Here is a 23,966-nt window from a genome sequence, read left to right as displayed (position 1 = left end):
AGTTGGTGATGCTATCTAACCGTCTCATCCTCTGCTGCCGCCCGGCCCCCCTTGCCTTCTATCTTTTTCAGCATCAAGGTCTTTTCCAGTGAGTCAGCTCTTTTGCAAGACTATAGTACTACACTGTAGGCATTTTTTTTTCCAATAGTAAATATTATAGTACTACATGAGCTGAGATTGGCTAAACTCTCAGATGTGCAACTGCAGAAATGGAGGAAGCATGTATATGAAGAAACTGTGTATACAGAGGGTCAACCATAAGTAATACAGACCGTCGACCGTGTGGAGGTTTGCTGCCCCTAACCCCAGCACTATTCAAGGATCACCGGAATGTTATTTTTGAGTAAAGATCTTATTAAATGTCTATGTATAGTCAAACTGGTCTATTGGTATTATAAGATAATATTAATACTTGAAAAGATGATTATAATCATTGGTCACTTTTGGGGAATGTTATGAGACAAACTCATCAGCTTGAAAACTAGTCAATAAACACAAAGAATAAAGCACTTATCCTACCTTTCCTGAATGATCTATACTTCAGAATAAACACAGTTGATGGAGGAAAGTTTCTATTTACAGAAGAATTACAACTAATAATTGAAAAGGGAAAGATTAGTTCCTCTAATGGCTCCAGTCAATGGTCATCAATAATAGCTTACATTAAAAGAGAGAGAACAAGACATTATGTGTCTACCAATAGGCATACACAACAACATCTCTGAAGCATTTCTTCTGAAAAATATCAAACCAGGATCTGATCAGGCCTCTAGAATCATTTCTAGAAAACACAGAGAATTAGGAAATATGTTAAACAATGAAGGAGGTACAATCTGTAAAATACACACAGTAAAAAATCTCACAGGATAAAAACTCCAGTTTCTTCAACAAATACATTGAAAAAAAAATTAGAAAGGAAAAGGGGGAGGGAAGGAAAAGGCAAAATCTACAGACTGAAAGAGATTTAAGACACAAATCAACCAATCACACTGTATAGGCCTTATTTAAATCCTGAACTTACTGAAAAGAATTTCTGAAACAAGATAATTCAAACAATGGATATTTGATATTAAGGAATTTTCATTAATTTTATCAGGTGTGATGAACTGTGGTGCTTCTGTGTTTGGAGGGGATTGTCTTCTGGTGCAGCTTGTAGGATCTTAGTTTCCAAATCGGGGATTCAGTCCATGACCCCTGCAGTGGAAGTGTGGAATCCTGATCAGAGGAACACCAGGAAATTTCTTGTGGTCATTTTTTTAAAGAGTTCTTTTTTTCCCCCCATACATACTGAAATATGTATAGATGAAATATCATATCTTGGATTTACTTTAAAATAATCTGGAGTCAGGGAGAAACAGAGTTTGGCCATGACTGATACTACTGAAGCTGGTTAAGAGTTATGTGAGAGTTCATACTATTTTCCTTTACCTACTTATATAAATATCTGAAACTCTCCAAAATAAAATGTCTTTAGAAATTAATCTTAGAAGTAGAATCAGAAATAAAAGAACCTGCAGATATCCTACATCTGTAATACAAATGTAACACTCACGTCCATGTTCTTTAGCAGTTCACAGTCCATAGGGTCGAAGAGAGTCAGACGCGGCTGACGACACACACACAAACATGTTCTTAAATGTATTTTGCTCAGCAAAACCCACAAGCAATCAGAATATAAGCACCATCTTCAAGTAGATAGGGTGTATATATAACTAAGGACTAAAAAATTACAGGTAAAGAAATTTTTCATTACACATAATTTTAAAATATATATTCTGCTAAGGTTATTAAGAAACCTCTTCATATTTTTGCAGCACAGCTTAAATAGAATGCCTAGTTTTACTCTAATTCCAAACTATTCTCTTCAATATCTTTCTAAATGTAATTACCTCTAAAATGCTTCTATCAAGGGTAATATATTTCAAAGCCCTTGAATATATACACACAAATAAACATACAAACATACAAATACACACACACCCCCCTATGCAAAAGCCTAAAAGGATGATATTCAGACATCATTTCTGTTTTTCAGATGAGCAAACTGAGACTGGGATTAACCAATTTGCCTAAAATCATATAGCTACATTACAACTACAATAAGAGTTTTTTGCCCTGAGGTTTATTTCTTCTCTGCCACACTGTCATTCAAGATGCAGAAAGAGAACCAATATTCCAACAACTGATTTATCATAAGTCACAGTATGAGAAGGACATCTGACCAATTTCTTCTTTTATTCATATGCTGTAAGCAGCATGAACACAATTTAATCATATGACAGCAACCACATATTACACACTTACTAAACATTTATACAAAAAGGAGAAATTTCTAGACAAAATACCACAAACCTTTCCTTTAAAAGGATTAATATATGCTTTCCTGCACGTATAAACAACTTTTTTTTACTCTCAAGAACCTAAAAATGTGAATTTTAATGAAAGTGCCACATCAGAATCACTATACATCCATTTAAAACTTAAACCATTTTAACTGATCCTTAAATTCTTTTAAAAAATATTAATATAAAATTTTCTGCAGTAGCTCATTAGTCATGATCAAATATAAGCACTCATTTACACTAATAAATGCTTTATATGCATGAATTTAATCTACCAAATAACTCCAAGACCCAGAAATTATTGTTAGTTCCATTTACAAATAAGATAATTGAGACTTGGAGATTTTAGGTACCTTTTCAAGATCACAAAGGCAGTAAATGGTAGATTTGAAACTTGAGTTAGTCCAGTCTCATGACAAATTCTTGCTCTTAACCCATCCTTTGTTTCAATAAACATTACCTATTTTCAGTTGCCAAAAATTGCCCTGAGTTACCACATTCTTCTTGTTTCAAAGAAGATGGCCAAGTACAACTAGAATGGCCGCATCAGAAACAGGTTCATTTTGTCACTCTCTGGCTTCTCAGCACTCACTGTGTCACATTCTCCCTTAGAAATTACTGTATAAATGAAGATTAAATTATCAGGCCAACTCTCAAAAACTTAACTATCACTGAAAATAACATTTCTATGGGAGAGTCTGGTGAACTGTAACAGAAAAATACAACATCATCCTGTCGTACCCAACGAAAAGATGCCCCAAATTCCAACTGTAACATGAAATTCCTTTCTTATTTTCCTCAGCACACAACCAGGAATGACTTCTCATCTCTTAGTCCCCATCAAAAGCATCATCAGGAGATGAGTTTTAAACTATGCCAGTTCCCATGGAAGGTAGGGACAAAGCCAGGAGAAAGAAAAGGGTAGGATAAAAAGCAGTAACATTTGTTTGTTTATATATGTATATATGAAGGTCCAAAGCCCAAAACTATTACTGCTAGAATTCAGTCTTTTTAAAAAAGTTTCCTGTGAACTAGCCTGCAAATCTAACTACATTATTATACTTACTAAGAGATCTGGATTCCTGGGTCAGGAAGATCTGCTGGAGAAGGGATAGGCTACCCACTCCAGTATTCTTGGGCTTCCCTTGTGGCTCAGCTGGTTAACAATCCACCTGTAACGTGGGAGACCTGGGTTTGGAAGATCCCCTGGAGAAGGGAAACGCTACCCACTCCAGTATTCTGGCCTGGAGAATTCCACAGATCAGAGTTCCATATAACTGAGTGACTTTCACTTTCACTTTCAAGAGAGCTGGAACACAACTCACTTAAAAACTGGCAACTATCTGCACTTACCAATACTGTCTATAATCAACTACCCCCTCTAAACTTTCTGAAAAGTAAAAGCCTAGTATTTATGGAAGATAGAGAAGTGAAGGAGTGATGACTCTCTTTAACAGCACACGCAAAGGAACGGCTTTGTACATGATGTACCCAAATCAGTGGAAATATATATTAGGTGCTTTGGGATGATAAAACCAAAGTCATTCATCCAAGATACTTCAAGAATGCCTTTTTAGTATGCAGTTCTAGAATATGTTCAAATCTTTGGAAACTGTGAGGTTTGTTTTCTCTTTTTTTTATTACCAGATGCTGAAGCTGAAACTCCAATACTCTGGCCACCTCATGTGAAGAGTTGACTCACTGGAAAAGACCCTGATGCTGGGAGGGATTGGGGGCAGGAGGAGAAGGGGATGACAGAGGATGGAGATGGCTGGATGGCATCACTGACTCGATGGACATGAGTTTGAGTGAACTCTGGGAGTTGGTGATGGACAGGGAGGCCTGGCGTGCTGCAATTCATGGGGTCACAAAGAGTCGGACACGACTGAGCGACTGAACTGACAGACCGAATGCTTGTGTTCCCCTCAAATTCAGATGCTGAAAACCTGATGCCCAACAAGATGATATCAGGAGGTAGAGCCTTCACGAGTGATTAGGTCAGTAAGGAAGGGCCCTCATGAATGGAATCAGTGCCCTTCTGAAAGAGGCCAGCAAAAGCTCCCACCAGTTCTGCCAACTGAGGCCAGTGACAAGGCACTATCTGTGAATTCCCTGTGAATAAAGAAGTGTGCCTTTACTAGACCCAGAATCTGCCTGCACCATGATCTTGGACTTCCCAGCTCCAGAACAGTGAGAAATAAATGTCTATTGTTTATAAGCTATCCAGTCTAAGGTATTTATTTTAATAGTCCAAACAGACTAAAACACTAGAGATTTTTTTTTAACAGTTATAAATAGTATTTTTATGGGATGTATATAAACATATTTTGCTGCGTTGATCGGATCAGTAAAAAAACAAGTCAGCAGTGTACTCTAATACAATGCTGAATGAAAACGTAAACTCATTAAAAGTGATTAGAGTGCAATTTAATTTAGCAAAAATTACCAATAGTTTTATAAATGCACATAGCTTCTGACTCAGTAATTCAAATTGTAAGAATTTATCCTAATAATCAGAGATTCATTCATTAATCCATTTAATAAATAATTGAAGACTTAATTTGTGCCAGGTATCACTCTTACAAATAAGGATGTTTATCACATTGTGTATACAGCTCCAAAAAGTTGGGGGGAAAATGTCAAATAACAGAAAGCTAACAAATCAGAATACATCTAATGGATAAAATATAACACCACTGGAAATGACATTATCAAATATATCAAAAAATATTTAACAACATAAAATGCTCATGTTAAGAAAAAAATTTTTTTTAATTTTACAAAACTACATGTAATTACATATATATGTATGATCCCAAATCTGTGTTTTAGATCTTATTAGTCAAGATCCTTAGTTAAGTTACTCAATCTCACTCAGCTTCAGTATCCTCATTTATAAAATGAAGATTTTACATTTTACATGTAAAATAAGGATTTTATACTTCACATCTTAAAGGCTTGTCAGATGAGTTACTTGCAAAGTGCTTACAATATTCTCCAGTACATACAAAGTGTCAATAATTATTTGCTAGTGATATTATTATATACATAGATGTTGAATATATATGCATATGTATTCAAGAAAAAAATGGAATATCAAAATATTATCAAAGATTCTGAATTCTAAATAAATAATTATAAGGCAATCAGGAAATTTCAATACTGATTATGCATTATGATCTTAAAATTATTTTATGAGTCATTTTTTGTTTTTCAAAAAGTCTTTATAGCATAGTGAACTATTTATGAATAAAATATGAAACCTAACATTTGCTTTAAAATACTTTGGTGAGGGGCTTACATGGAGAGATGGGTTTTTAAAAAATTTTTAATGTTATCAGAAATAAACTACCTCTGGGTAATAGGATTATTAGTAGCTTTGCTTTATAATTTTCCACTTTCCAAATTTTCTATAGTGATTAAAAATTATTTCTGCAATTAAGAAAATGTTTTCAAAAAATTTTGACATTCCTTACCAATACTCCATCCACAGATGAAACTTTTTCCCAAGTTAACCAAGCTCTTTCTCTGACATGATCTGGTAGCTTTAATTTCTGACATAATGCAGTAAAATCAGGTTCTTCAGTTTCTTCAAACTCAAGCCTACCAAATGAAAAAATATATAAGAGGCACATATTTCAATCAAATTAATCATATAAATATTTGTTTCAATAGTTTGCACAGAATAGCACTATCCTGAAAGGCAGCATCACTAAATACTTTAGAATCTTATTTATCTTTGAAAAAAATTACACTTAGAATTTAAACATATATTCATCTTTTTCAGTCTTTCCAGAATGGTAATACCACACAATGAAAAATGTTTGCTGGTCTGGTGAATCACATACTTCAGAGCAGCAAAGTAGCTTAAAGTAAGTACAAGAGCTAAAACTGTTTGGGAAAGTTGGGTTAGTTAACAGCAAGAGGAAAGCAATAGATAATATTACAAAACCAATTTAATATCATTAACTTTTGCTAAAATGTGGTCTACCCTTCACAGTGTTTTATTTAATCTACTTACTAGTAGTTCTTAGATGAGGATTAAATTCAGCCTTTTCTTCCTGATTTTCCTTAACCAAGACAGGCAGTCAAAAAATTCTTCTTGGCTAATTCTTTTTCAATCAGTTAATGTCTACTTGACCTCTAACAATAATAGTAGTAGTACAAGGAATAGCTAATAATTTTTTAGTATTTATTATGATCCCACACAAAGTACCTTAGATGAAGGTAGACTGAATCCCCACATCAGCCTATTAAGTAAGTCCTCTTACCCTGTTTTACAGATAAATACCAAATCAGAGAAGTTAAAGCACTCACTTGAAATCACAGACAGTATGTCAGAAACCCTGATAGAAACCCAATAATCTAACTCTATAATCCTTGCCCTTGAGCACTATTCCAGACTGCCAACCCTTCTCTGAAACATAATTAAGTTTTGGTTATCTCAAGAATGAAGATGGTGTGCTGTTTCCCTTAAGTAAACTTTCAATTCTCAAAGTAGACATGGGCTCCATCACTGGAAATGCAGTTGGACTGGGCCCTGAACCCACCCGAGGTAAAATTCTTGGCTTCAGACTGCCAGGCAGTGGTTCTATCTCTGTTAAGTAGTTAACCCATAGTTTGATAGCCCATAAGGACACATTTTATGGGTAAGAATAATCAAGAACAGAGTTTATCTTGCATGGTTCTGACTTAAAGAATTTGTGATAGTTTCATCATTTAAAAGTATATAAAATGAAATGTTGGAAAATAGAAGGATAAAAGACTTTCTTTTCCCAGGTGATGGTCAGAACTTCAGTATTTCTGGTTACTCTACAATATTTAAGAATGCGTCCAAGCTCTGTGGATAACATAGGGTTCTTTGCAGTAGACTTCACTGCTCTTACCAAAGGGAAACTGGAAAATACTGGACATACCAGAGTTTAATCAGAAACTAATGTCTTCTCCTAGAACATCCCTGGGCTTTCTTTTTTTTTGCCCCCCACTAGTGAGAATGATTTTTAATTGATAAGACAATCATATATGAATTTCTAATAGCCTTTCACAAGCCATTTCCAAAAGCTTTTCCCAATCTTTAACAATTTGTCCCGAATTCTCTTAGTGCAGGGGGAGGTGAGAGAAATAGGACCTGCTGATGGGCTAGAACTGTGGGAAGGAGACAGAAAGGAGTCCCATTTCCCTGTAATTGATGTGCAGTCTCAAAGCAGGGCCAACTCTGACAATAATAATGGATAATTATACTCGTTCAATTTTTGGTTCTAACCATAAAGCATCACAATCAAGAAAAATAAGATGTTGCAATACATTATCTCCCTTGTCAAGTTCCACTGCATTATCGTAGACTTGCTTAAATTTAGAATCCACTTACGAGAAGAAAAATAATTCCACGTGAGCACAAAAACACTCGTTTTGTACTCCAACAAACGAAACAAACAAACAAACAAAAAACAAGGACACCAGGATCCTTGCTGGCTCAAAGCCGAAAGGCAAAATGGAAGAAATAACGAGGCACGTTGAAGCCAATGAAAATACGCAAGAAGAGTTCTAGAAAACAAGAGAAAAGTTTAGGAACTTTTAAGCTCTTGGGCTAAACGTCTCACAATATTTTTGCCCAGGCAAGAGTTCTTTCTAAAGAGTTACGTTCCACCAGTCACTACCGATGGCCGTGAATCCTCAAGAACGAAAACCCCCTTCTAAGAGAACGCCACAAGGCGCCTCAGCCGAGCTTCCTGGGGGATAACTGACACTCAGGACCCTACCCTTCACGTCCGCGGGCATCTCTGCCGCCGCATCCCAGGCTTTTCTGGCTGTCTCTCCCAGGACTAGGCTTCAGATACAGCTGCGCGCCCAGAGGGGGTGGAAAAAAAAAAAAAAAACACCAAACACTTCCAACTGTTGCATCGTTAGAGACCAAAAGAGAAAGTCAAAAGACCACTGGAGGACTACGCATCTCAACGGGGAGAAAAACCTGTCCAGCAGACACCAGTTAGTTCTTTTCTTTTTTTCTCTTTTGCGTGTGATGGGGTCTCGCAATCACCCGCCGGATGCGCAGGGCCGTCTCGCGGAGCAAAGGCGGCACCTGTCACTTCGCTCAGCGACCCGAGCCCCACCCGCCCGACACCTGTCAAGCTGGAGCCGAGACCCCCTCCCGGCCGCCCTCCTCTGGCGGCGCCCGCACCCAGACCCCTGTCAGCTCCCTCCGGGCGCTCCGCCGCGAGGGGTGGTGGAGGGGGGACCGTCCTCCCGCCCGGACCGGCGCCCCGCGGGGACGCGCCCCCGCCTAGACGCCGCGGCGCCCGCCGACGCAGCCTCGGGGCGCCCTCCCCGCTCGCCGCCCGCCGCCGGTGGCTCGGCCCGCTCACCTGGCCAGAGGCAGGTCCTCGGAGCCGCTGTCCTGCTCGGGGTCCTCCTCAGGGGGCGGCGGCAGGGGCGGCGGCGGGGGCTCCGCGGCGGCGGCGGCGGCGGCGGCGGCTGCTCTCCGGGGGGTTTTGGGCGGCATGACGCGCTAGCAGGGCAGGCGCCGGCGGGCGCTGGAGGAGGGCCGGGGAAAGGAGAGGACGCGCGCACCTCGGGCACGCCCCGTCCTCGGCCGACTCCCGTTACAAAAATAATTTGAACGTTCCCCTGAGAAAAAAACCGGGCCGGCCCTCCCCCGCCCGGCAACCGAGCGCCGCGGCCAACCGCGGGAAAACGTCACTTCCGCCCGCGGCGTCACGTCCGCGAGGCTCCCGGGCCCGCCGGCGTCGGCAGGGCACCGGGGTGCTGGGCGAGGCGAGGCGAGGCGCGGGCCGGGCGGGCGGGGAGCCCCGGGCCCGCAACCCAGGCGCCTGCCCGGAGGCAGCGGCCGCCGCCGCTGCCTCAGCCTGCCTCTCCTCGAAACTCGCCCCTGCGGGCGTGAGTGGCCGAGTAAGGGCGCTGCCCGGCCCGGTGGGTACGCGCGGGCTCCCTCGCTATAGCCGGGTGGATCCGGGGCTGCAGCCGAGGCCCCCGCCGGGGAGTATCGGGCGAGCGCACCCGGGGCGGGCACGCCCCTCTCCTCCGTGGGCGGCGCCCTCCCGCTCGCCCGCGCTTCTCCCGCTCAATCCGTTAAGCGAAGTCAGCCAAAACAAAAACAAACACCCTCAGGGACACCTATGAGGAGCTGGCTATTGCCCACTACTAGCGGAGACCAAGTATGGGACGACGAACCTGGCCTTTTGAGAGTTCTTTGAGGGAAGAGGGGTGGGGGCTGCGGGCAAAGAACTGATGACAAGGTGCTGCGCGGTTTTAATAGTAGCGTAAAACCAGGAAGCACCATCGAAACGTCGAAAGGACATCTTCAGAGGAGCAGGGGCATTTGAATAGAAGTTTGCCAGACGGACCTCACCTCTAAGGAGGACTTACTATGTGCGCAGGGGATTGTTCTGGTCATTTTACCTCATTATCTTACCGAATCCTCAGAAACAGCCCTTTAAAATAAGTTGTAGTCGTATTACACTTTGGATAGGGAAAACAGGCTCAGAAGAGTTAATTCATTTGCCCAGTACTCCAGTATTCTGGCCTGGAGAATTCCATGGACAGAGGAGCTGACAGGCTACAGTCCATGGGGTCGCTAAGAATCAGATACGACTGAGTGACTTACACACACACACACAGAGCCGATGGGTTTAGAGGTTTTGAACCCAGATTTATTTGACTCTACTAATCCATTACGTTGTGTTAAAGAAAACACCCAGAGGAGAGAAATAGCATGTGCAAGGCACAAAGACATCAGAAAAGAGTTTGCAGGAATTACTGTGGTCAAACATTGACTTAGAAACTGTTTCCTGTCTCTTGGTATTTACTTATGCTAATAGATTGCCTAGTTTGAGTACCTGCTTTTGTCTCACTGGCAGATGCTATGGGTTGCCCGCTCGGAGCTTCGAAACTGAGGTGCTATGAATAAAATACAGCTGTGCTCTGATGTGAATTCCCTCATCCTTGGAACAGCTGAGAAGGGCTGAGGCAGCCAACGCCTTCAGGCAAGTGGTAGCTCTTGGGTTTATCCCTGTGGGCCATACAATGGATTATCATTTTCTGTGTATATTATGGTGTATGCCAGAATGTGAAAAGGGGTTAGCAGTTATTGGCCTACTCAACAACAAGTTCTAAGTTCAGAAACTCTCTCTTGTGGACTCAAAAGTTTATCAGGAGTTAGGGTCCATGCCCAGACCCAACTTCAGAGGCCAAATACCATCACAGCGGTAATTCCACTCATTTTTCCCAGGATTCAAGTAGGGTAGTAAGGAACACAGGGTACAGTTTTGGTTTTTGTAAGATGCAGTTTTGGTTTTTGCAAGATCAAAGACAGTCAGCTGGGAGCCTCTAAAATGAGATACAGATGACATAGTTCTACCCCTTAATTATTTTGAGAATGTGTCACTTGCAGTTGCTGCAGCCATAGTGACTTAAGACAAGCTGACCTGAGGATGAGGCAGAAAGCTCAGTAGTAATATCAGAAAATCTGGGTCTTTGGTGACGTGACTGAGCCTCTGATTTGACTGGCCCTGGAGCTGACCTTGATGGAGCTGGGGTTTTCAGTTGTTTCCACCAAAAAGCGTCAAAACCAATAATTTTGCTCCAGTGAACTCCTTCCATATAGAGAACAGTCATTAATGTAGCCTGAGTACCTAGCATGGTGTTGAGCACACAATAAATGCTTCTTTGCTAAAACTCGGGATTGAGTGAAAGTAGAGGAAAGTCTGGGAACTGAAGTAAACTCTCTTCATATATAGATATGACTTACTTTATTAAACCCATTTTGTCAATACCCAAGTTTACTGTAATTATGATAGCTCAGAGATTTCTCACTTTACAAAAGGATGTGTATCTTACCATGGATACATTTAAAGTCCTGGGAATTCCCAGTGGTTAAGTCTCGGAGCATTAAATCCAGTGGATAAGACTCTGCGCTTCCAAAGCAGGGGGCACAGGTTTGAGCCTTGGTTGGGGAACTAAGGTCATGCACACTGTTTGATGCAGCCAAAATAAAGTCTTTATACAAAACTCGGGAGAAATTGAGTCAATTAAAATCCCTGTATTCCTCCCACAGCTTTCTGTTGCATTGCCAAAGAAGTGTTAGAAAGTCTACAGATTCTCCAAGGAAGTTCCCCCCGATCTTTCTGCACCTTCATAGTAGTTTTAAGATTACTGTAAAACCAAAAAAAAAAATTTCTTTCTTAGATTTTCTACCTGGAGACAGAACTCTCTTCAGTTTGAGGCCCCTTCAGTGATATCAGAATTTTTTTTTTAAGCCTTCCGTAGTCTAAGTCTGCCTTTGACTTTTTCTTTGATTTTTTTTTTTTTTGGCTGTGCTGGTTCTTTGTCCTGACGCACAGCCTCTTCATTGTGGAGCGTGAGCCTTCTCTGGTTGCAGGGCACCAGCTCTAGAGTTGGAGGGCTTAGTAGTTGCAGCAACAGGCCACCTGCCCCATGGCATGCGGGATCTTAGTTCCAGGACCAGGGATCAAACCCTTGTCCCCCGCATTGGAAGGCAGATTCTTAACCACATTGGCCCATCAGGGAAGCCCCTCGACCTCCTTGTAAACTGCCACACTGTCTCCATTTCTTTCCCATCTAGCTTCTTGAAAGGGTCGTCCCCGTGTGCGCTTCTCTCGCAGCTCCTCAGCCTGCTAGTGTTGCCTCCAGCGCTCCACTGAAACCACTCTCTCAAAGGTTACCAGTGTCCTAATTGTCAACTCATGGCTTCCTTTTGGTCTCAACCTACTTGACCTTTATTGCAGTTAACACAGTGAACTACTTCCTCTTAAAGCTTCCATAGTCTTCCACAAATTTGTGGTCTCCTTGTTCCCCTCCTCTCTTCTGTTACTTCATAAACTCCTCTACTAGTTCTTCTCCTCGCAGTGCTGCTTAAAGTGTGGTTCTTGGACCAGTGCCAGTCTGCAAACTACTTGTGTTTGGTACACAAGGAAATAAGGACAGAAGTTAAGAGTAAACGTTTCAGGCTTCCCTGCTGGCTAAGACAGTAAATAATCTGCCTGCAAAGCAGGAGACCTGGGTTCGATCCCTGGGTTGGGACAATCCCCTGGAGAAGGGAAAGGCTACCCACTCCAGTACTCTTGCCTGGAAAATTCCATGAAAAGAGGAGCCTGGTGGACTACAGTCCATGAGGGTCACAAAAATATAATTAGCATTCTATAAACATGAAAAAAAAAGAGTAAATGTTTCACAGCATTTATAGTTTAACATTTCAGCAGTATCCAAGCATGTGATCATTGGACACCTCTGGTTAAACAGAGTATAGAGTGGTTCAGATTTCTCCAACTTGTGTGACAAGTAGTAGGTGCGTGGCACAAATTGTAGGTCTGTGTCCTTGTCACGTGCTAAAGGACCACATTAGTGAAAGAGTGAAATTTTTAAGGTTAGTTTGTCAACTGTAAGCCAAAAGTGAATAAAAATATGTGGAAATGTAAAATTTTCCATTTACAACTAGTTATTTTTACAGTCATTTTATTTTTACAGCCATTTTCATTTTTAATCAAGCCTGTTTTTGAAATTCACAGCTAAAGTTGGGAAATAAAATTTGTGTCATTTATTTTTAACCCTAAATTACAGATGGTGAAATAAGCCTTTTCTGTCTTGTCAAGAAAAGACATGTCAGTAGTGGGTTAGTAATGATAGTAGTAAACTGAATAATAACCAGAGAAGTAATTCCAAAGAATTAAATATTTGAGTGTTTGTATTAACTTTGCTTAGAAGTGAAATTCCCTATCTACTGAGTTCACAACCATATCTCATAGCAAAGTACTGAAAGTATGAACTGACTGATGAAGCAAGAAGGCCATCAAATTTCAGTGGCATTTATACATAAAATATAAAAAAAACTATGAATTTGAGAAAACATTTTGAATTTTTATTTTATATGAAAATAGACACACATACTGCTAAGTCACTTCAGTCGTGTCCGACTCTGTGCGACCCCATAGACGGCAGCCCAGCAGGCTCCCCCGTCCCTGGGATTCTCCAGGCAAGAACACTGGAGTGGGTTGCCATTTCCTTCTCCAATGCATGAAAGTGAAAAGTGAAAGTGAAGTCGCTCAGTCGTGTCCGACTCTTAGTGGCCCCATGGACTGCAGCCTACCAGGCTCCTCCGTCCGTGGGATTTTCCAGGCAAGAGTACTGGAGTGGGTGCCATTGCCTTAGGGAATTCATAAATCCAGAATCTATTTCTTTCATTGAAAGATAATTTAAATGTAACTATTAACGTAATAGGATAAATCTTCGGAACGGCTACTGATGAAGAATTGAAAATTAATTTTTAAAATAAAGCATCATTTGCTTCATTTGGAGTAAAAGTTAAGAATGAATATCTAAGCTTACTGAATTTGCTTTAAAATCTCAGTGGTTAGGACCCAGCACTTTTGCTTCCAGGGCCCAGTTTCTATCCCTCCTTGGGGAACTAATATCCCACAAGCCTCGTGGCAAAAAAAAAAAAAAGTAAAGTCTTTTCTTCCATATCCTTAAACATACCTTTATGAGACTGATTGCTCTGCTATTAGTGTTCTTAAATACAACACAGAAACAGTTTAGGGACTTCTGTAGTGGTCCAGCAGTTAAGACTCCTCGCTTCCACTGCAGTGGGTGTGAGTTTGAACCCTGATCAGGGAACTAAGATCCCAACTGCCCAACAGTGTGGCCAAAAAATAAAAACAACGGAAAATAGCAACAACAACAACAACAAAATAGAAACAATTTAAATATACATTTTGCTAGTGGCATTGTCAGCAACCAAGCTACGTTAGAGGACTTAACAAGGAAGAAACACATCCATTTATCATGTTAAAAATTTTAAATGTTAACAGAGTTAAAATATTAAATATTGTTATAGTATTTAACATAGGAAATTGTCACTTCACTGCCAACCTTTTGTTTAGACCATGGAATGATGGAAAATTAAGGGTGTATTAGCTATTCTCTGGAGAAGGCAATGGCACCCCACTCTAGTACTCTTGCCTGGAAAATCCCATGGACGGAGGAGCCTGGAGGGCTGCAGTCCATGGGGTCGAGAAGAGTCGGACACGACTGAGCGACTTCACTTTGACTTTTCACTTTCATGCATTGGAGAAGGAAATGGCAACCCACTCCAGTGTTCTTGCCTGGAGAATCCCAGGGACGGGGGAGCCTGGTGGGCTGCCGTCTAGGGGGTCGCACAGAGTCGGACATGACTGAAGCGACTTAGCAGCAGCAGCTATTCTCTATATTGATCACCTGTCTGTACACTTTCAGTGAACAAAGTGCAGTTGTTATAGTTTTTTCCTTTTATCTTATGTTATTTTTTGTTTTAATTCTGTTTTTCGAAATGCAGTTTTATGTCTCTTTGAAATACTTGACAGTGTGAGTGAGCTTGTGTTTGGTGTGCCACTTTTGTTTTCATTTCATTTTTCTACTGCTTTTCCATATTTTACTTTCCAAAAATTTATTTTTCACAAAACATTAAAATTAGAAAGTTCATTCCTTTATGGGTAGTGTGAGATAGCACTGCCTAGAAGATCTTCATCTCTCTTCTATTCTTGCTCTATTTCATTCCCATGATTTAAGTCACCTCCCACATGTGTGTGCTTAGATACTTTCTGATTTCAAGAAATAGAAACCTACTCAGTTTACCTGAATTATTCAGGGTTTAGAAAGGCAATGCCAAAGAATGCTCAAACTACTGCACAATTGCACTCATCACACACGCTAGTAAAGTAATGCTCAAAATTCTCCAAGCCAGGCTTCAGCAATACGTGAACTGTGAACTTCCAGATGTTCAAGCTGGTTTTAGAAAAGGCAAAGAAACCAGAGATCAAATTGCCAACATCCGTTGGATCATTGAAAAGGCAAGAGAGTTCCAGAAAAACATCTATATCTGCTTTATTGACTATGCCAAAGCCTTTGAATGTGTGGATCACAATAAACTGTGGAAAATTCTGAAAGACATGGGAATACCAGACCACCTGACCTGCCTCTTGAGAAACCTATATGCAGGTCAGAAAGCAACATTTAGAACTGGACATGGGACAACAGACTGGTTCCAAATAGGAAAAAGAGTACATCAAGGCTGTATATTGTCACCCTGCTTATTTAACGTCTGTGGGTCGCACAGAGTCGGACACGACTGAAGCGACTTAGCAGCAGCAGCAGAGTACATCATGAGAAACGCTGGGCTGGAAGAAACACAAACTGAAATCAAGATTGCCAGGAGAAATATCAATAACCTCAGATATGCAGATGACACCACCCTTATGGCAGAAAGTGAAGAGGAACTAAAAAGCCTCTTAATGAAAGTGAAAGAGGAGAGTGAAAAAGTTGGCTTAAAGCTCAACATTCAGAAAATGAAGATCATGGCATCTGGTCCCATCACTTCATGGCAAAGAGATGGGGAAACAGTGGAAACAGTGTCAGACTTTTTTTGGGGGGCTCCAAAATCACTGCAGATGGTGATTGCAGCCATGAAATTAAAAGACGCTTACTCCTTGGAAGAAAAGTTATGACCAACCTAGACAGCATATTCAAAAGCAGAGACATTACTTTGCCAACAAAGGTCCATCTAGTCAAGGCTATGGTTTTTCCGGTGGTCGTGTATGGATGTGAGAGTTGAACTATGAAGAAGGCTGTGCGCCGAAGAATTGATGCTTTTGAATTGTGGTGCTGGAGAAGACTGTTGAGAGTCCCTTGGACTGCAAGGAGATCCAACCAGTCCATCCTAACGGAGATCAGTCCTGGTTGTTCATTGGAAGGACTGATGCTGAAGCTGAAACTCCAATATTTTGGCCACCTCATGCAAAGAGTTGACTCACTGGAAAAGACCCTGATGCTGGGAGGGATTGGGGGCAGGAGGAGAAGGGGACGACAGAGGATGAGATGGTTGGATGGCATCACCAACCCAATGGACGTGAGTTTGGGTGAACTCCGGGAGTTGGTGATGGACAGGGAGGCCTGGCATGCTGCGATTCATGGGGTCACAAATAGCTGGACATGACTGAGCGACTGAACTGAACTGATGATTATTTAGGGGGGAAAAGTGCAGAAGACCAAAAAAAGATTCCTTGCTGCTGCATCCATGTATTTTGTCATCCATCTTGCAGCAGGCACTGTGAACACTGCTATTCTTCATCTCTTTGTTCTGTTCTCCTGCCACAAGAACCTTCTCTCCATGCCACCAATTCACACTCTTCAGGAGAGAAAACGTGATCAATTTCCCTACTAAACTGTAATTTATATTAACAGGATCAGATAACATAATTCATGGAGCTCAGTGTCAAATGAAAATGTAGAGCCTATTGTTGGAAAATTATTGAGACTTCCAAGATGGTGACAGCAGAGCTTTAAATCAAGCTCAAGGCCCTTCTAACGTGGAGTGTTACACAGCTGCATGGTCTACATGCCCCAAAGCCAGGTCTGTCCGTGAGGGTAGATCTGGGTCTGTTCTGCTAACTAGCATATCCGCATGCCTAGCATGTGCCCACAACACTGAGCAGTCAGTTGGGTAGCCAGTTTAGTACTACACTATTATACTGGGTTGACCAAAAAGTTTGTTTGGATTTTTCCATAAGATCTTCCAAACAAACTTTTTGGCAACCCAGTATTAGTTTCCCCTCCTCTCCTGCCCATTCCCTTGTCTTCACTCCTTTTTCTTTCAAATGGCCCTCAGGCTCTATTTTCTAGAGAATCCAAGCTAAAAGACTTGGCACCAGGCTAAACTCCAGTTAGAATGGGGACCAATGGGGTTTTGACTCAACACCACATTCTGTGGTAAGTCACTGGAAAACAGAATGTGGATGGATCTAAGGGAATGAGAATAAAGCATTTCTATCTTTGTGTCTCATGTTCATTTTCACCAAAGAGCATCTACCACAGCAGAGGTCCTCAGGCACCAGGTGAACAAGATAATTGTGGTATCAGCTAGCACAAAGAGCCTGTGATAGAAAGGTCATGATGGCGGGGATGAAAGTCTTGCATGGGTCCAAAAATACGGTCTCCTCACCAGTTCTGTTCTAGCTAGATTACTAGTTTGTGCCATTGCTGAACTCCCAACTTGCTATTTGCGGAGACCAAAACTGAGCCTTTGATGAGGCATTACTCTTTGAGAAGACTGTCTGCCACTTGATGGCAGATTGATTACACTGAGAAGGAGGAGATAGTGATTCATCCTTAAAGGAGGCAGTGATTCATCTTTATCAGAACTGGTGACTAAAGTGGTTATGAGCTTGCCTTCCTGGCCCTCAGTGCCTCTGCCAGCACCACAACTCAATTTATGGAAGCCTAATATACTGACCAGTTCATCCTAAAGGAAATCAACCCTGAATATTCATTGGAAGAACTGATGGTGAAGCTGAAATTCCAATTCTTTGGCCACCTGATGTGAAGAACTGACTCATTGGAAAAGACCCTAATGCTGGGAAAGATTGAAGGTGGGAGGAGAAGGGGACGACAGAGGATGAGATGGTTGGGTATCACCGACCCAGTGGACAGGAATTTAAGCAAAGTCCAGGGAACACTGGAGGACAGAGGAGCCTGGCATGCTGCACTTCATGGGGTCACAGAGTCAGACACAACTTAGCAACTGAAGAACAACAATATATTGACATGATTTCTCTCATAATAATGGCTCAGATCAAAGAATCCATTTTATGACAAAAGAGGAGAAACAATGAACACATGACCAGGGGCCCCTCTGGTTTTACTGTGGGACACATCTATATTAGATAGATCTTATTGCATTAACAGAACACTCCAGACTTAGCACATTCCAGACTGCAGGAACCTCCCTGCAAAATACAGTATAAGCACCAAACCAACTGATCATATATGATGCTGTGGCCCCCAACAACTAAAATATAAGGGTACAAGAAAGAAAGAATGGAGATAGAATTAGCCCCTTGTGATGGATGGATGGGGCTTCTCTGGTGGCTCAGATGGTAAAGAATCTGCCTGCAATCCAAGAGACCCAGGTTTGATCCCTGGGTTGGGATGATCCCCTGGAGAAGGGAATGGCTACCCACTCCAGTATCCTTGCCTAGAGAATTCTAAGGACAGAGGAGCCTGGTGGGCTACAGTCCATGGGGTGAGGTGGATGGATGCTGTTGGTGCTTTGTTTAAATCTCCTTTCTCTACTGGCACTCATCCCCCAGCTAATGTGAGTGTTGACTGGGGATTGTCCTCAGCCAAATGGGAGTTGCCTCGTCTATGACATCTATAGTCCCTGACCCCTCATCTATGACATCTGTACTCCCTGATCTTAGTTCCCTGAACAGGGATGGAACCCATGATCCTGCATTGGAAGAGCGGGGTCTTAACCTTTGGACAGCCCAGCAAGTTCTGGTCCCAGAGTTTTTCAGTTGGCAATGAGGAATGAGATGTTGAGGGACCAGACAACACCTAGACATGCATAACCCAGAAATGTGGGAGATTTAATGTCTGAGGAGAAAAATTTTATCTCTTATTTATCTATTTTATGTATCAAACAAGGGAAAAAACAAGGGGATTTAACAGATTTTTTTTTCTTTTTTATCCTTTGACCACACCAAGAGGCATGTGGGTTCTTAGTTCCCTGACCAGTGAGCAAACCTGTGTGCCCTGCCTTGGAAGTATGGAGTGTTAACCACTGGATTGCCAGGGAAATCCCTAACATAAATTCTTTGTCTTCTTTTTCCCAGAAGTTTGTTCTGAGATTAGGGTCATTTATATTGTCTTTTGAAAGATGCTCTCATAAGACTGAGCAGTTATTACCAGTTGTGTTTAATATACAGTGATGTCAAGTTCAGGCTTCCCTGGTGGCTCAGTGATGAAGAATCCACCTGCCAGTGCAGGAAACAAGGTTTGATCCCTGAAAAAGAAAATGGCAACCCACTCCAGTATTCTTGCCTGGGAAATCCCATGGACAGAGGAGCCTGGCAGACTACAGTCTATGGGATTGCAAAAGTCAGACATGACTTAGCAACTGAGCACAAACACTCACACAATGTCCAGTTCATAGAAGAAGCGATAAAGTGCATATATTAATACATGTAGGATGAACAATAATGTGTAGACACAGGTTATCTCTCTTCATTCATTTTATTTTTATACAATAAGTTTAGACTTGTGCAATTCTATGTATGGTGTTCTATGATAAGAAAAAACTATAGTTTTAATTTACAAATCTATACAATCATTATTGTGAGATTCTTGCATTATATGTAAAGTTGTATAATATTAGTTCATCAGAGTACATATTATAATCGCAGAGCAATCAATCTCCAAAAACTGAAAAAAAAGACATAACTGAAAAAGAAATATACTTCAATTAGAAAGCAGGATACAAAAGCAAGACATGACAATATGCTTTTTATTAATATGTGAAAGTGAAAGTTGCTCAGTCGTGTCTGACTCTTTGCAATCCCATGGACTATGCAGTCCATGGAATTCTCCAGGCCAGAATACTGGAGTAGGTAGCCTTTCCCTTCTCCAGGGTATCTTCCCAACCCAGGGATCGAACTCAGGTGTCCCACATTGCAGGTGGAATTTTTACCAGCTGAGCCACAAGGGAAGTAATATAAGAGATTTACTTTAAATATGAAGACACGACTAAGTTAAAGTGATGGACATAAATATGCCATAAAAATATTAATCATAAGTTAGAGCTTCTATTTTAATATAAAAGAAAGTAGACTGGGGCTTTCTGATGGTCCAGGGGCGACAACTCTGCAGTACTAATGCAGGGGGCCCGGGTTCAATCCCTGGTCAGGGGACTAGGTCCCACATGCTGCAACTAAGAGTTCACACACTGCAAGTAAAGATCCTGCGTGCCACAACGAAGACTTGGTGTAGCCAAATAAAAACAAATATTAGGAAAAAAAGGAAGTAGGCTTCATAACAAGGAGTTTTACCAGAGATGAAAAGGATATTTCATATTGATAAAAGAATCACTCAAGAAGATATAATACTTTTAAATATGCATATGTCAAATATAACTTCAAATTCATGATGTAAGAATTGACAGAACTTAAGGAAAAGACCGTGATGCTGGGAGGGATTGGGGGCAGGAGGAGAAGGGGACGACAGAGGATGAGATGGCTGGATGGCATCACCAACTTGATGGACATGAGTCTGAGTAAACTCTGGGAGTTGGTGATGGACAGGGAGGCCTGGCGTGCTGCAATTCATGGGGTTGCAAAGAGTCGGACACGACTGAGCAACTGAACTGAACTGAACTGAAGGGAGAAATAGACAAATCCTTAGTTGTAGTTAGTGATCATAGCACTTATTTCACAGGAATTGATAAAAACAAGTACACAAAAATAATTGAGCATTTTCTAGATTTTTTTGTATTGATCTCTAATTTGAATCTGCTAAGCTCAAAAAACATACTGTTTGATTTCAGTCATTTGAGATTTATTCAGACTCGTATTATGGCCCAACCTATGGACTGTCTTGGGAAATCTTCTATGTGTCTTTTAAAAGATGTGTATTCTGTAGTTGATGGGTATAATAGTCTAAATATCAATTAGCTTAATTTTTATATAGTGTGATGTAGGAGTGATGGCTCATTTTTTCCATATAAAGGCTCAGTCATTTCAGTACTATTTGTGAGAATCTTTGTGAACAGAATGTATAAAGAACTCTTCCAACTGAACAATAAAAAGACAAACAACCCAACTTTTTAAATGGGCAAAATACTTGAAAAGACATTTGCCAAAGGAAGATATATGAGTGATCAATAAGCACATGGAGAAATGTTCAGTATATTAGACATTGCTGCTGCTGCTAAGTCGCTTCAGTCGTGTCCGACTCTGTGTGACCCCAGAGATGGCAGCCCACCAGGCTTCTCCGTCCCTGGGATTCTCCAGGCAAGAACACTGGAGTGGGTTGCCATTTCCTTCTCCAATGCATGAAAGTGAAAAGTGAAAGGGAAGTCACTCAGTCGTGTCGGACTCTTAGCGCCCCCATGGACTGCAGCCTACCAGGCTCCTCCATGCATGGGATTTTCCAGGCAAGAGTACTGGAGTGGGTTGCCATAGGGAAACTCAAAACCATACTCTCCAACAACTAAAATGCCTCGAATTTAAAAGAAGGCAACACCAAATGCTGACAAAGATAGGAAGCAACCGAAACTCTCATTCATTTATGGTGGGAGAATGCAGTCCACACACTCCTAAGGTGGCCCTCTGTGATCCCTACCCCTTAGTATCCCTGCCCTGTGTTCCCCACCTCCTCTTGAGGGTGAGTGGAACTTGTAATGGAATATGGCAATAGAATGTGACAAAGGAGATGGGATATGCTATGCTATGCTATGCTATGCTAAGTCAGTTCAGTCATGTCCGACTCTGTGTGACCCCATAGAGGGCAGCCCACCAGGCTCCCCCGTCCCTGGGATTTTCCAGGCAAGAACACTGGAGTGGGTTGCCATTTCCTTCTCCAATGCGTGAAGGTGAAAAGTGAAAGTGAAGTCGCTCAGTCGTGTCCGACTCTTAGCAACCCCATGGACTGCAGCCTACCAGGCTCCTCCGTCCATGGGATTTTCCAGGCAAGAGTACTGGAGTGGGGTGCCATTGCCTTCTCCGAGGAGATGGGATAGACGTGGTTAAATGTATTTGATTACTTGATTATGTAGTATAAGATTGTAGCACTCATCTTGCTGAGGTCTCTTGCTCCTTAGTTGGCCTTGAGGAAGCAGCTGACCATTTAAGGAACCCCACATAAGGAACTGCATGCAGCCTCTAGAAACTGAGGGCAACCTGCAGCTAAGAGCCAGGAAGAAAATGAAGCCCTCGATCCTGCAACCAAAAGGACATGAATTCTACTGACAACCACATGAGTCTGGAAGCAGGTCCTTTTCCAGTTGAGCCACCATATGAGAAACTAGTCTTGTTCAACACCTTGATTGCAGCCTTCCTTGCAAATGATCAGCTAAGCTGTAATTCTTGACCCACAGAAACTGGGAGATAATAAATGTGTTTTGCTTTAAGCTGTTATGTTCATGGTAATATTGTTAAGCAATAATAGATAACTAATACAGACTATAAAATGGCACAACCACTTTGGGAGATGGATTGGTATTTTCTTACAACATTAAACAGAAACCCACCATAAAACGCACATATTCTACAATCAAGAGAAACATCATAAGTCCTCAAAAAAGACCCATATACAAATATTCATAACTTCATTCATAATAGCCAAAATTCAGGAAAAACAAATTTCCATCCATACAAATGTAGATTAAGAAATTGTGTGTGTTGATACAATACAATGAATACTACTCAGCAATAAAATGAAATAAACTTTTGATGGACATAAAACATGCATGAATCTCAAAAATATTGTGCTAAGCTAAAGAAACAAGACACAAATGAGTATAAACTGTAAGATTCTGCCTATGTGAAGTGCTAGACAGGCAAATCTAATCATGGTGAAAGCAACTGAACCAATGATTGTCTCTGGGGGTTCAAGGGCAGGCATTGACTTGAAAAGGGCATGAGATCATCTTCTGCCCTGATGGACATACTGGCTGTCTTGATGGATTAGGCTTCCATGGTAGCTCAGCTGATGAAGAATCCACCTGCAATGCAGGCATGCCTTGTTCGATTCCTGTGTTGGGAAGATCCCCTGGAGAAGAGATAGACTACCCACTCTAGTACTCACGGGCATCCCTGTTTGCTCAGATGGTAAAGAAGCTGCCTGCAATGCAGGGAACCTGGGTTCGATCCCTGGGTTGGGAAATCCCCTGAAGGAGGGCATGGCAACCCACTCCAGTATTCTTGCCTGGAGAATACACATGGACAGAAGAGCCTGGTGGGCTACAGTTCGTGGGGTCACAAAGAGTTGGACACGACTGAGCAACTAAGCATAGCACAGCATATATTTGTTTTGAATTGTATACATAAGATCTGTGCTTATCACTATATGTAAATTATACTTTAATTTGAAAAAAGTAAACAAAGCAAAATGGAAATACCTGTTTAGTAAAGATAGTGCATATGGCAACAAATTACCCCAAGATGCTTGCAAAGATAAAGAAAAATATATAGACCATCTGCTGTGTGTAGTCTGTAAGAACATAGGTTTTCAGAGGAAAAGGCACCTGCTGATTGGTTCTGTCTTCTCAGTTGATATTTGTGTCTGGAGCTTCCTTGACTCAAACCACCCAAAGAATACCATCCCACCCAATGAATGCCATGAACTCTACAGCCCATATATAATCAATGCTGCTGCTGCTGCTAAGTCACTTCAGTCGTGTCCGACTCTGTGTGAGCCCATAGACAGCAGCCCACCAGGCTCCCCCGTCCCTGGGATTCTCCAGGCAAGAATGCTGGAGTGGGTTGCCATTTCCTTCTCCAATGCACAAAAGTGAAAAGTGAAAGTGAAGTCGCTCAGTCGTGTCCAACTCTTCGTTACCCCATGGACTGCTGCCTACCACGCTCCTCCATCCATGGGATTCTCCAGGTAAGAGTAAGAGTACTGGAGTGAGTTGCCATTGCCTTCTCCTTGGTAAGTGCAATAAAGGGAAAAAAACAGAGTATACTTTTTTTTCTTTTTCAAGTGTTAGTCACTCAGTCATGTCCAATTTTTTGTGACCCCATGGACTGTAGCCCACCAGGCTCCTCTGTCCCTGGGATTCTCCAG

At 41.6% G+C, this 23,966-nt stretch overlaps 2 protein-coding genes across 6 annotated transcripts in view; one reads left to right on the top strand and one right to left on the bottom strand.

Moving 5' to 3' along the window:
- Positions 1 to 8,999, bottom strand: part of RB1 (RB transcriptional corepressor 1) — a 117,797-nt gene extending 108,798 nt beyond the window's left edge. For 2 of the 5 annotated variants that reach the window (XM_055542113.1, XM_055542111.1), the window contains exons 1-2: positions 8,705 to 8,999; positions 5,819 to 5,945 (exon numbers count right to left, since the gene is read on the bottom strand). In XM_055542113.1, coding sequence (XP_055398088.1) covers positions 5,819 to 5,945; positions 8,705 to 8,841 — 264 coding nt within the window. In that variant the 5' untranslated portion in view covers positions 8,842 to 8,999. Of the gene's footprint in view, positions 1 to 5,818; positions 5,946 to 8,101; positions 8,349 to 8,704 lie in introns of those variants that run through there. The other 3 variants (XM_055542110.1, XM_055542109.1, XM_055542112.1) reach the window with 3 other exon arrangements.
- On the top strand, positions 8,840 to 22,629 carry LOC129624824 (caskin-1-like). Its single transcript, XM_055543113.1, has 4 exons — positions 8,840 to 8,844; positions 8,882 to 9,273; positions 10,217 to 10,342; positions 22,000 to 22,629. The coding sequence occupies exons 1-3, from the start codon at positions 8,840 to 8,842 to the stop codon at positions 10,264 to 10,266; spliced, it is 447 nt and encodes a 148-aa protein (XP_055399088.1). The 3' UTR covers positions 10,267 to 10,342; positions 22,000 to 22,629.
- The last annotated feature ends 1,337 nt before the right edge of the window (positions 22,630 to 23,966 follow it).

The sequence above is a fragment of the Bubalus kerabau genome, chromosome 12 (assembly GCF_029407905.1).
Source record: "Bubalus kerabau isolate K-KA32 ecotype Philippines breed swamp buffalo chromosome 12, PCC_UOA_SB_1v2, whole genome shotgun sequence".
Taxonomy (NCBI): domain Eukaryota; kingdom Metazoa; phylum Chordata; class Mammalia; order Artiodactyla; family Bovidae; genus Bubalus; species Bubalus kerabau.
Note: the sequence above shows the minus strand (reverse complement) of the source record. Positions and strands in the feature narration are given on the sequence as shown.